Source organism: Cryptomeria japonica, chromosome 9 (assembly GCF_030272615.1).
Source record: "Cryptomeria japonica chromosome 9, Sugi_1.0, whole genome shotgun sequence".
Classification (NCBI taxonomy): Eukaryota; Viridiplantae; Streptophyta; class Pinopsida; order Cupressales; family Cupressaceae; genus Cryptomeria; species Cryptomeria japonica.
In genome coordinates this window covers 33,732,359-33,747,121 of record NC_081413.1, presented here as the reverse complement: position 1 = coordinate 33,747,121, position 14,763 = coordinate 33,732,359, and the positions used below count along the sequence as shown (strand labels likewise).

Below are 14,763 nucleotides of genomic sequence, written 5' to 3'. Positions count from 1 at the left end.
CCAATGTTTTAGACTATCAAAACATAAATTTAATATATATTTTTTAAAATTTTGTTTATTTAAAATGAGCATGTTGATCATTATAGATAAAGTGAATCAGCTTCTATTTCATAATCAAAATTTTAGATCAATTGTGAGGTGTGTCAAGTAATTGATATTTAGCTAAATAAGATCCTACTTATAAGATTTTGACTATGGTTGGGAATAATAATGATTCTGACTTGAATTAAATACTTACTTGGACTCTAGTTATTTAGTAATGTTAAACTTAAGTTTTGGATTCCAACTTAATGCCCTCTATGTTAATGTCTATCTTCTTTCATATAGTAAGGATCTACACTTGCAAATTTATCTAAAGGACTATAGGTTGAATTGTCTCTTTTGCTAGATAGTTGATCTAAATAGGTTGAAGTTATGATACAAGCATAGTGATGCAAAACATTTAATTTTCATTCAAGGATTACAAATTTTGATTTAAATAAAGTGTTTTCCTATCCCTAAACCTCTCCTAACCCTTTAATGAATAAAATATATTTCAAAATTCAAAACTTGCTCAAGTCCCACCATCAATCTCTCTCAAGTGGTGGGTGATGTGATGGGAAAAGTGCCTTTAATAAGAAAAAAAATGGCAAAAAACAAGCCAATAGTGTTCTATAATTCCATGCTTTGACTTCCATTTAATTTTAAGGATCTCTTAAATTAAATAGCTAAACTATTGTATAAGATGATCTAGTCCCTTTTTCTTAAGGAGCTAAACCTACTTTGAGAAGTTCACCACATGAATGTCACGTAAAATAAAAAGAAATTATCACGATAATGGGCCATGTATCATTCCATGATTGAAAAATTGAATCTTCTAGAGCCCATGTTCAAAACCTATGCTTGAGAATTGCTTGGCATTAATAGAAATTTTAATGTGGGTCACAAGGTCTCTATGGATGGAGAGGGAATCCACCACTTGATTTACTCATTTCCTTAAATGATATTTGGGAAAATATTTGTGTTAATGTTGCTCACAGGCTAACTAACATGATTGGTGTAAACTCTACCTTGTGACAATTCTAGAGGGTGGTATTGCTAACATTTAATAGGTTTTTAACACTTCAACTAAATCCAAGGTAGAATTGAAAGAGCTTAGTATTGAATAAACATTAAAAAGCTAGGGGTTAAAGGGTATCTTAATAAATAGCCTCATTTAATGCAACTGATGTATGTCTAATTTCCAAGTTGGCTTGATGATAATCATAACCATGAATAATATTGGAAGGCATTGAAATGGTTATTGTGTTTGGGCACGATAAATCTTTTATGGATGTGGGGGGTTGTTGCTGACAAAGTGAGTTGAAAAGTGATCAAGTTTGTTTGATAGTTACTATGTGCCAAGTGGGAAAAAAGTAGTTTGATGTGGCACTATATGTGGTGGTTACTTGTGGTTTGACGTCTAATGCCAATGCCTAACCGACCCTTTCAATTATAAGGTAATCCCATAATAATGGTTCCCAAACTTGGGATATCTTGATTTTTGTTTGAGATCATATATTTTTTAGAAAATATAATGATTTAATCTTTGAGAGGTTTCATTTGAAAAGGGTTAGATCATATGTGGGGGGTTGTTGCTAGCAAAGTGAGTTGAAAAGTGATCAAGTTTGTTTATTAGTTACTATGTGCCAAGTGGGCAAAAAGTAGTTTGATGTGGCACTATATGTGGTGGTTACTTGTGGTTTGACGTCTAATGCCAATGCCCAACCAACCCTTTCAATTATAAGGTAATCCCATAACAATGGTTCCCAAACTTGGTATATCTTGATTTTTGTTTGAGATCATATATTTTTTAGAAAATATAATGATTTAAGCTTCGAGAGGTTTCATTTGAAGAATTTTATTTGAAAAGGATTAGATCAAACCCTCATAGATCAAACCCCCTTGGATAAAACTCCTCTAGTCTTAAATCATACCTATAATGGAGTCTCCTATGCACCTATCAACATTCTGACAAAAAACCACTTTTACTTTACCTTTTGGGAGAAAAAATGAATTCATTTAGAAGTTATATAGATCAGAAAGATTTCTATAAAATAGATTTTATAATGACATCATAGATACTTGTTTCAAATTTTTATTTGAGCAAGAAAATCGTTTCTTGTAAAATGAGAAAGATGAAGAGTCGTAATTCATATAATGTTGCATTTATATCCTATCACAACCTTGTTTACTTGGGTCACTAGATTCAATAATAACTAATCATAATCATGTTAATTAATTAATCTTTTTCTTTGAATTTTTAAAATTTTATGATGTTGACACCAACTAGGTTCATCTCATGAGCTAGTATATAAAGATAAGAAATTAACTAGAGTTTAACCATACCAAATAAACAATGTTTCCATATGTATGGTTCATGATTATGACAACCTAATCAAATTATAAACACAATAACATTTTACAAAATTAGTAAACAACTCAAATAAATTAATTAATACAAATTGAATCTAACTTTTATTTTTGAGTGTTAACATATGCTTACTATATTTTTTCACAACGTGTTTTTTTATGGAATACTAAAGATGTATCAACTTAAAAAGTAATAAATTTTTGATTGAATTTGATATGTGAATTTCAATACAAAAATGGTTAATATACAATGATAAATTTGTAAGTACACTTCCTAAAAGTATCATTTAATCCTTTTTTATTAGATAAATATCAATTAATATCCAAGATGATATACAAGCAAAAGTAAGTATGCCTATCATTTGTGCTAAATTGGTAAAAATCAACCAAATGAACAATAAATCATATCTCAAATCATCAGATTAAAATATGATAATTTGTAGGAGGTCAAAAAGAGGTGCATATAGCTAAGAAGATCTTAATATAGTCAAATAAACCATCATCATTACAGATAGCTTTATGTAGGAAAAACTTATTTGAATATTTGCATCATTTAAAATACTTAAAATGTTAATATCTCTAGGATTTTTTGTATATTATTTTTTGGAGCGAAATATGAATATCATTAAGGGTAGGTTGTGTGTGAACATGAAATGGTAAACCATAGGAATTGAACAATTAATACGACCTAAAAAGATATTTCTTTCCTTTTATTAATTATGTCTCAAAATCCTTTGGAAATTAAAAGGAAATCCATTTCCCTCCCAAAATGATGCCTAGATTTGTGAAGAGCTTTACTTCATTTAAAAGTTGTTGACTAGCAATTTGAATGCCTAGAAAAAAGAGCCGAACTTATTGAAATGTTGGATTTGAGCTTAAAGAAAGTTTAGATTGCATATATAACCTTTGTATGCATGGAAATTCACATGCCATGTATGAAGGAAGAGTTTCAATTCAGAGAGAAGTCTTCATGTTATAGTTCCTACATTGCAGGAACCTATTAGAAATATTGCATGTCTCTTTGACTCAAGTTGAAGGATGACACCACATTTGTGAATTAATAGATAGATTTTTCTTAATAAATCTCATGAAAATAGATTTAGGTGCCACATAAAGGTGGAGTTGCACTCCTAAAATTTCTCTCGCTTTCTCTTGCTTTTTATTATAAGTTGCTTCTAGGAGATCTCAACTTAGGAACCACACTTAAGGAATAATAAAAATAGAAGATTAAGAGGGGAGTAGATTCTGTATTTTTCTTGTAGGTTTAAGATGCATATTAGACTTCGATCTCCCTTATGAAAGTTACATAAGTTCTTGGGTAAAGACTATATCGAACTTTCAAATACTATTTCTTAAGATATTAATTATTGTTGATTAATGAATATCTTGTGTCAAGTTCTGATTCTCAATTCTTCTACTTGGAGTCGTAAAATGTTATTTACCCATCTTATAAGGGAAAATGTTATCCAAACATTCAATATAACTCCGTTTACCTATAATAATAAAAAATAACATTTTTTATTTAATTTGCTTATGGATTATCTTTAAAATTTGACTACTTTTGGGAGTTAGTGAAAATATTTCATTTATTCTGTAATCAATAAGAAATGGCTTGTGAGAGTGTCCTAAGTCTATTACAAAGCATCAAACACAAAAGTGAAAGATCCTAAATTGTGATATGAAAATTCAACTTACAAATATTCTTGATCTGGTGAGAATGCTTCTTCTTATGTTCCTATACATGTCTCTACCTTTTCTTTCAATGTTGGTTCAACATAAGATAGATATGAAACTAAATATACTTGACTTAATCTCAAACTAGAAGAGATTTTGTGGGCTATTGAACAAGGTATCTATATGTATTTATTTTTTATAGCTACCCAAGTTAGTGACTACTTGTGGGATCCTACTCTCTAGGTCTTACACCTAAAACATATATGTATTAGTTTAGATTTCCTTGAAGTATTGATACCTGCTTCAATCTCGTGTGCTGTGAAATCTTCTTGAAAAGTAAAGTCACTATTTATATAGCTTCCTACCCTAATATTATATAATTTGAGATGGCCATTATTAAAGAGGGAATCATAATAACTTGTTATAGGTAAGCAAATGAGATTAGGCTATTAGAGTCATAAGAGGTTTATTGAAGATGTTCAATATGGTTGAATGCATAGTTTTAATTGTTGATTAATGAGTGTCTTGTGTCAAGATTCAATTCTAGATTGTTTTAAGGAGTTGTAATATGTTATTTATCAAGGGTAAATATTATTTAAACTTAAAGTAACTCTATTTAAGCCTATGATAACAAAAATCAACCTTTTTTAACATATTTCTTATGGGCTATCTTTAAAAATCAACTAGTTTTGAGAGTTAGGGAAAGTATTTCATTATTTTCCTAATCAGTAATAAATGGGTTGTTAGTGTGTCTGTTACAAGAAATTAAACACAGAAGTGAAAGATCCTAAATTGTGATCTATGAAATTTCAACTTACGAATACTCTTGATTTAGTGAGAATGCTTCTTCTTGTGTCCATACACATGTCTCTACCTTTGGTTTTCAATGTTGGTTCAACATAAGCTAGATATGGAATTGAATATGCTCAACTCAATCTCAAATTGGAAAAGATGTTGTAGGCATTTGAACAAGATATGTCTATGTTTTTTAACTTTGCACCTACCTACGTTAGTGACTACTTGCAATGCATATTGCACTCTAGGTTTTACACCTAACAAGTAGATGTCTCAATTTAGTTTTCCTCGAAGTTTTTAAATCTCTAATAATCTTGTAAAAGTGTGTTGAAGAGTCTGGCTAAAAAGGAAAGTCACTATTGATATAGCTCCTTACCCTTAGAGTATATGAACAAAGATGTCCATTTGTAAATAGAAATCCTTATAATCCTTACAGGTAAATAAAAGAGATTAGATTAGAGTCCAAAGAGGACTACTGAACATGTTTGATATGATTTAATGTATAATTTTAATTATAAAATTAAATATACTCTTATATATAAATTGTCATGAATAATCAGCTCTACTATAATTAATTTTGCTAATTTTAATAAAAATAATATATGAAATTAACTCTGGAACTATTATAAATTAAGAGCAACAACTATTTATAACAACATACTTACAACAACACAATTAATGATTCAATTAAAACTGAATCAGAAACTCTGAACTGAAGCAACCCACATTCTAAATTATTCACAGGACAATATGCTTCTCTTTAATGGCGAAGTGTACTGCTGTGCTCTGTGCTCTTAAAAAATCTTGTAGTTAAAAGTCCGGACTGTCGATGAAGAATTCAAAACAATGTATTCACCAATGCCCCCAATACCCAGAAAATATCACGATGTCTGCCAACAAGAAGATTTCATTCTTATTGAGGGCGCCAATACATGATATGAAATATGACACAGCCCTTAAACGCTTGTTTGCTATTTTGTATTGTTTGTATGACAAATAAAACAATAATAAAAACTTAGCTGTCGTGGAATCCACAACCATGGACGTTAACGGCAGCGGTGAAATACATGTAAAGGGAGTTAGGCAAGGGAGCTGCACTTGAATGGCATCAAATCTCCGCGTCAGGTCCGTTCCGTCTCGAATTCCCCGTACGGGAAAGTGGAAGGAGGGGTCTACCGAAATCATTTTTAAATATTTTTTTATCCGTGCTGCATGTAAAATAGGAAACACCGAGGCAGATCGGGCTCCAGGCATGATCAGGGCTTAAAATTTGACGCTGTTTACACGTCCTTTGTGTTTTCTCAGAAAATAAGTTTAGTGTTTGTGAAAACAAGAAATTTATTAACCTAATGAATCACACAAATTTATCATTTATGAAAATAAATGTTGTCTTTAACATTCATTATGGTAAATTAATTTGATGCTCTATTTTCTATGGATCTATGTTAAAAAACAGTACGTTAAGAAAAATGACTATAGTGAAAACACAGCCTAAAAACGGTTGACGGGCATAAGTGACCGCTGAATTTAAAGCCGAGTAAGACAGCCTCGTAATAGCGCCGTTCCGTGGACGCTGACCAGTCACCATCAAAAGTTAGGGTAGACGCCGGCGGGATGTCAGGTATGAAAAGAGCTGCCGCCTGCGCCGACAGTAGTCGGAAAAGTCAAACGGACCTGTCCTATCAAGATGCTTGTGCTTACGTGGCATTCCGGGCTCGTTAAAAAACGCGCCGTAGATCCTTCCACTTAAATGGTCCAGACCTTCTCCCTTCGACACGTGTTGTACGATCTCGTGACTTGCAGGGACATGTCTGAAAACATTATTAACCAAAGAGGTAAAACGTAGCGAAACTAAAACAGGGAAGGAAGGATTTGGGGTTTGTAATTTGGTGGGCGGGGGAAGCGGTTCGCGGAGAGGAAGTTTAGAGAAGGTTTTGTGATGGCTTTATCTCAGAGTTCAGGAGAAGGGAAGAGCCATTCAGCTCTGCTTCATCTTCATTCATCTGATACGGGTGATAGTGGAGGAGGAGGCGGTGGAGGAGCGGGGAAAGAGGGAGAAGATGATGCGCCGGGGTTATGGCAGATCGCAAAATTTAAGGCGGACATTCTTTCTCGTCCGCTTTATGACCAATTGTTGGCGGCCCATGTGGCGTGCCTGCGCATAGCAACACCAGTAGATCAGCTTCCCAGGATAGACGCTCAGTTAACGCAGGCACACCATGTTCTTTCCAAGTATTCGCTTCTCAGCAATTCTGAAAACCTCGATGCCGACCAAAAGGAGCTTGACCAATTTCTGGTTCGATTCTGTGCCTTTTTTTCTCTTTTTTTTTTGTTTTAATTTTTCCCTTAAAAGTTGATCTGGCTCAGAATATTGCTTTTAGATGCATTGAATCTACAAAACTAGTTTTTCTTGGCCAAGTTTTTCAGTACCTTCGTTTGCTATCTCAATGCCTGTTGACCTGAATTACAGCCTGCAGTCAATTTATTTATCTTTTAATATCAACCACACAAATTTAGTGTAAGTTTTTTTTAACTCTAAACTAAATAGTTGTTGGCTGTACTGTTAACCGCGTACTATTTCCTCTAACACTAGACATAGTGGTAAGCTGGGTCTTTTCAACTTCATAGTGTTGTAAACCTGCCTTATTGTTTAAGATAGCTTTTCCACACTGCCTTTGGGAGGTTTATTGCAGAAAGTAGCTTTTTAACACCATAGATTAGGCCAGAAGACTTAGAATTGAAGTTTACTTTTACATCGGCCTAATCCCTTACAATTCATCAGTAGACCGTTGGCAGCTTAATTTGCCTGTGAAGTAAGAGATTAGGCCAATGCACAAGTAATAAATGTTCCCTTTTAATTCTTGGGTTCATAGGCTCAAAAACATTGATTACTACTAGATTTTAGTTATCTTTAATATATAACTATTTTTACCCAGCAAATCAAAATCTGTTGGCCATTACAGTGTTTTAGTGTGAAATCCTTATTGATTATACAGCATTGGCTAAATTTTACATCTTATATTATTCTATTAAAATCGTCGGATACTAAATTTATAATCAGTAACTGTTATGGGGATCAGTAACTCGTATGGGGATTTTGAATTCACACCATAACATGACAAGATTTGAAGTACGGTCCCCAGACCATCAACTAGCAGCCCTGGTTTAGGCATTTAATTGCAAAATGACTAAAAGTGTTGTACGAATCACTGGAATCTGGTCGTACATATTTATGGCTGAAACTATTTCTGGCTGCCTGCAGCCTTATGGACTGTAGCTTTATACCGTATTTAATATAGTTTTCAAGCCTCTAGGTGTATCTTCCTTTTGTTGATTGTATCTTGGTTTAGCTTAAAATTGATGAAAGCAATAATGGCTGCTTTCAAGTTATTTCGAATGTACGATCTTATAGTGAGTTTCACAGCTTAAATTAAAGCTCATGGTAGAAAATATATGTTCTAGTTCGTAAGCTTTGATTCTTTGTTTTCAATTGGTGACGCTAATAACTCAAATGCACGCATCTATCATTGTATTAAATATAGGTCCTACAGGTCTTTTCGGAGTCGAAATGCTTGATTTCTTTTATTTATTCTTGGTTGAATTTTGGTAAAAAAAAGCCTAAATTCCCATACTCCTATTGTCCGCATTACTGGAACAGTGACACTATTGTCTTTTACCTAGAGGATTTTCCTATAACATGTATCATTACACGGTGGATATACTATTAAAAAATACCATGAATGCTTGGCCTATCTTCAATTGGATGGGCACTCTTAATAAGCAACATATCTATAGGGAAGCCAACATGGAGGCTAACTCACTTTGCAACTATTTTTGACAATATGATATCACCCAAGATAAGTTCTTTACATCATGAGTTTGGTTTCACTCTGATCAAAATGGAGTCAATTCAATGAGATGATATCCCACTCTTAAATTATTAAGAGGATACAAATTTACCACACTCTCACACTTCATACATGAGCAATGGTACACTATAAATTTAACCCCTTGGGATCTTATCCTGGTCTCTAATATGAGAGTGTGTTAAATCATGTAATCAAAGTTGGGTCTTGTGCTATTTGCTATACAATGGTCTTTGTGCAATTTTTTCTTTATGTTGAAACAAAGTTAGCACAATATTGTCTCTATGTTTGTGGGAGTTTTTTTGATGCAAGGGAGGATGAAGAGATGACTAAAAGGTTGATATATTTTTTCTTTAAATGACTTATACAAGTACTTTGTGGATAAAATAAAATAAAATAATTCTTAAATAAATATAATAGCTTGGAATTGATATTTATTTAAGATGTTTGTATTGATAGATAAACTATTTTTCACAACTCTTCTTTTTATTAAACAAAAATTAATATTATTAAATCTTCTTTATAATTTATAATATGTAATGGCCAATATAAAAAAAAAACATTATTTTTTCTCCAAATTTATCATGTCATGAATATAATATTTATTAATTGTTTTTTATTTTAATTGGAGGTAATAAAATGTATTTATATCTCTTTTGATTAGGGTGTGTTGAAATCTTTATTCGATTTTAATTTTTATTAGTGGTTGATATTACAATTAATAATTTTGTTAAAAATAATATCATTTCATATCTTGATATTGTTGACCTCTATATGGTTAGGTTTCATTATTTATCTGTATATATGCCTTGGACATGTTTCTTAGATATCATCTTCCCTTAAGACAAAAATTGGAATATCTTTTTTTTTAGAAATAGGCGGTACATATTTATAGTTGAGCACCTCATGTTAAGGCCTAAGAAGTATGCTATACCACCTTTAAATAAATTTACAAAAATCACAATATGATTAAATAATTTAATATATTCAATCAAAGAAATAAATTTTAAATTAATTTATTTTAACATATTTTAAATCTATTAAAAATTGAGATAGTTTTAAAACTAATAAAAATTATTAGTCAATTGTTGCACTTTATGTGCCATTTTTTGGTATTGTATTTTATTAAATATAACTTGTATATAATAGTATAACACACATTTTCCATCTTTTATTCACTATTAAATTAAAAAATACTACCGCGCTCATTATTATTTTATCAAACTATTAATCAATTTTTAATCATAAGAATCTTTTACTATGTTTTAATGGATTTTAAGTTTCATCTTGATAAAAAAGAAAAAAAAAACATGTAATTTGAGACTTGTTTAATGTTTTAAGTTAATTTTAATCATTTAAAATTTAATTTAATTATTGTTATTATTATTATTTATGTAGATGAAATTTTAGTAGAATATTGTTATTGAAATAATTTTAATCAAAATTTAATTTTAAATAGTTGTTAAATCTTTTATCTATTGAACTTTTTCTTACAATAATATTCTAATACTACTACTATTTTTTATGATTATATTTATACTGTAAGTTAAAAATTTCTCTCTTCACTCATGAACATTATAAACTTCCGTTATGATTGAAAAATGTCAATCTTAAAAATAAATTAGATTCAAAATATTATTAAAATAATACATTGAAGTATAAATTATAATTAAAATTACTATACATGTTTTTCTTTAGTATCTCAAAAGTTTTGTGTTCAAACTTGAATTGACAATTCATTATGAAGCAAACCTACATATTATTTTCAGAGTGCCTAAGTTCGTTATGAAGCAATGGTCATGCTTACTTCATCTTCCTTTTTATTTTAATCCCATTTATATTTTAATTTATTTTAGGTAAATAACAATGTTCTAAACTAATTATTTTCACATGAACAAGACAAAGAAAATACAAAGAGTGGATTATTTTTGGAAACTATGAATTCCTATCTTAAAAATTCATGAGGCTTTCCAAAGCAAAGTTAATATTGAGATCTAGAATTTTTAACATGATTATAATTGTAGATATATGATTTCTATTAATAATGTTAGTCTGCATTTCTTAAAATTTTGATAATTCAAATTTTAGATTAGGATTTGCGATGTTTGTTATGAATCATGATGCATTTTAAAATATTTTTTTCTTACTTAATTAAATTTAAATTAAATTGATAGAAAGTTTATTATGGACGATTGAAGTTAAAATATAAATATAAATTTGTAATGCAATCTTAACATTAATTTTGACACTTCCTAAGTAGGCCTCGATGTAACCTACAAAATTAAATTTGATGTAAAAGATTGTCAATTAACATTATAGTGCTACCCAATTGTATTAGAAGTGGGGAAAAAATGTAGAGTCAAATTTTAACACTAAATTAAATTCGTAATATAATACTTATTATATATTAATAAAAAGTTTGAGGTCTATTTAACAATTGAATAGCCATAAAATCAAATGAAATAAAGATGTGCACCCTAATATATGTATACTTTTTTATGCTAATTTTGGAGGTTTGACTATGACTTGAGATTATAATTTGTACATGCAATAATGCCTTGTTAGTATGCTAGTTATTATGTTGGTAATTGTGAAATAAAATTTAAATCTTAACAGAGATTTCAAAGAACTTGTACACTTATACATAAATATTACAATTACTATTATAATGGGAAATATTATGATTATTATGATGAGAAAGAGATGCTTAAAACATTATATAATACTATATTCTTGCAAATTTCTACTGATTCTTATGTCAATATATTATATAACAATTACTCATGAACAAAATAAAAATTTCTAATGTAAGATGTGAGTAATGTCTATTATAGCAATCCATTATTTTTTTTAAGAAAATAAACACGCCTCTTGTAATATTCTTAACTTATTTTATTTAATATAAAGAAATGCATCTCTTATAAAATATTAATTTATATTAAAATTCAAAAATATTAAATAAAATATATTGTAATATCTATAAAAAAATTATTATTATTAATTTTTAATATATTAATAATATCATTTTAAAAATTGAACTTCAATCATTATATACCTACATTTATTTTAAAACTTAATAGTTTATTGTATTATGATTTATTGCTATGTTTAATTGAATTATGTAATCTTATGAGGCATTAGTTTAATTTTTTTTTTAATTAATATTTTTTAATAAATTAAAGTCATATTAAAGTAAAAATTATAGCAAGTAAAAGCATTTAAAATTTTAGGATGTTTAAATATGCATTCACTAGCCTCCTTGATGGTTTTGACTTTGTAAGCAAAATTTCTTTCTCTCGGGCCTCAAGAGATTCCTTGAAAGTTCTATCACCAATCTTTTAGCAAGTAAGTTTGAATTTAATTTGAGCTCCTTGGGCTGCATAGGCATTGATCACTTGCACTTGGTGGTACAATTTGGCCACATAAACTTGCAAGGGTTTATGAAAAGTTGCTAGTTCAAGTTGAGCATAGAGCTAGTTGAACTTTGAGGACATGACCATGTAAGATATAGGGCATATCCTTGCTGGCTAGTTACAAAACTTACAACAAATTCGTAAGAAATAGGTAGTAGAAGTGATGTCATCAATCCACCAATCAATCTAACTTGTATCATCATTTGGAACTAGTATAAGATTTCAGATATGTCATGTGGGCCAACATGGACTTTTTAAGAAGTGATGTGTTCAAAGAGAACTACATGTTCTCAACTTGCAGTTTATTAAGACTGTTAAAATTGGAAGTGGATCATAGAGTGGTTGAAAAACACACAATTAGACAAAGGTTCAACCATGATAGAATAATAACTAGCAATAGAGAAGTATGTGTAGGAATAATTAAATATTCCATAGATTGAGGAATTGTCAAACTAACAAACCTTCCACAAGCAAATCTATTGTAAAATGTTGCAAAAGGATGTTTATAAAAATAAAACAAACCTTTCAAAGAGGTTAGTAAGCCTTGTCTTTTTGACAAGCGTTTGAAAGATGTTTGATTTATTTTTTAAAACATCCTTGAGCAACATTTTACAACTAAATTTAGTTAAAAAATTAAACAAATGGACATATAAGTTTTTGTTTTTTCTAAACATCCTTGAACAATATTTTACAATCAAATTTATTTTAAAAATTAAAAAAAAAACATATTTAAAAAATAAGAATAAAACAAATGAGCAATATCTCTTAAAAACTTTTAGTAATAATCCTCTTTTGCACATCCTTTAGAAAAGGTGCATTGCTGTCAAGCTATACCTGTTGACTTGGTCAGCACTTCATTTGGGATTCGCGACGTGCTTCCTCCCACTTCGCGTAGATTTTTGTCTCTGACCACTCTCCCATTCGTTCGTTGACAGCTCGAGCTTTTGACATAATGAAAAACAGTGATTCCAACAATACCAATATATCCGAACAGTTCTATTAATTTTACTGATACATATGCTAAAAGGGTTTTACCTAGTAGAGACATACCATACTTCTCAGACTTCCTTACATACACCATTAGGCATTTAACAAGTGGTATTATCCGTTCCCATCATCTTATGTTTACTGTTATTTTGAAAAATGACATTCTTTCCTTTCGGACCTTCTGGTATGCCTCAAAAATAATTTCTGGTGTTGTGTATTGGGTTGCTCCGGAGTCTTAGTAACAGCATTTTGATGTATTAGAATTTGTGGATGTAGTGATTGTAAAAAAATTCTTGTGGCTACTAATTCAAATTACATTGGCTCCAACTGCCTTCATTTCTTTCACCTCTCCAACTAGTGCGCTGTGCTTACCATTTTGGAAATTCTTTTAGGCACAATGAAAGTAATTTCCGTTCGTTTCTCCCATCCATTTTGTCTGTTACTTTTGAGACATTATACTGAGATGTTTGAGATTTGCTTTCACTTTTTCTTCTTATATCCTACTTAAAATACATATGTAAAAGTCTCAACGTTCAATCCTGCATCCTTCTTTGTGACTTCCTCTTTAAATAGTGCTATACTACTTTTTGCAAGTGTATATTAGATTGAGTGTTTAGTAATACTCATAACATATTTCTAACCATTGATCCGCACACTGACATTTAAGTTTTCACAAACTTAAATTGGTTTGTGTGGTTTGATATTTTCTGTGGTTATTGTAATTTTAGTAATTTTTAATTTATTTTTAATTCATTAACATGCGAAAACATTGTCACGTAAACTTAAATTTAAATAGGAATGAGTCTTGCCTAATCAAGTTTGCATCTTTGATTGATTCATTGGAACTAATCGATCCCACATTTCTTTTGTTGTCTTTGATTCACTGACTTGTAAAAGCACTTTGTCACTTGAATTTAAAATTCCTTGTCTTCTTTTAACTCTCACCCAATGATTCCTTGTCTTCTTTTAACTCTCACCCAATGATTAAGGTTGAATAAGTTTAATTTCAGTACCTTCTGTTCAACAAAAGCATATCCATTCCTTGATTTGTGAAATTAAATCTAATACCATCAAAATGTTCCACAAGCTTCAGAAATTTATGTACAATAACTATGGCCATTTCTCAATCTCTTATTTTCAGAATTTTAGAGGAAAACTTACTCTTTAGAAATTCAACTCTGATACCATGTAAAAAATATATATACAATGCTAATAACATGCCCGGATAAAAACTTAATGTAGTACAGGAAAGCAGATTATAATTAAAGAAAATTTTGAATGTTTTATTCGTATTCACACCTTGACTTCTTTTACAGAAAAATAAATCTTGAAAGCTAATAACTCAACTCAATTTGCTTATACCTATCCTATTTAATTCGGTTAACTATACCGAAATACACATTTGTATATGTTGTTTTATTGAAAACATAAATCTTAAATATTTGGCTCCTCCTACAAGCAACACTTTGCTCTACGCATGGTTAAACATTAATTGAAGCGCCCTGAGTTTGTTGTCTCCAAATTTGGGAGCTCATTGTTGGCTCTGATGGATGTTCCACGCAATTCCTACCTGAATGCTTGTTTTCTATGTTTAATACGTAATTATATCATTGATCTAGCTAAATTATTGTTCTTTT

General features: G+C 30.2%; 1 protein-coding gene across 3 annotated transcripts in view; it reads left to right on the top strand.

The window, feature by feature from the left end:
* The window catches only part of LOC131045284 (homeobox protein knotted-1-like 3), a 44,022-nt gene that overhangs the window by 16,662 nt on the left and 12,597 nt on the right, over window positions 1–14,763 (top strand). The window contains exon 1 of one of the 3 annotated variants that reach the window (XM_057978846.2): window positions 6,702–7,156. The exons of the other annotated variants lie outside the window; for them this stretch is intronic. Within the exon in view, the coding sequence (XP_057834829.1) occupies window positions 6,800–7,156 (357 nt within the window). The 5' untranslated portion in view covers window positions 6,702–6,799. Of the gene's footprint in view, window positions 1–6,701; window positions 7,157–14,763 lie in introns of those variants that run through there. 3 annotated transcript variants of the gene reach the window in all.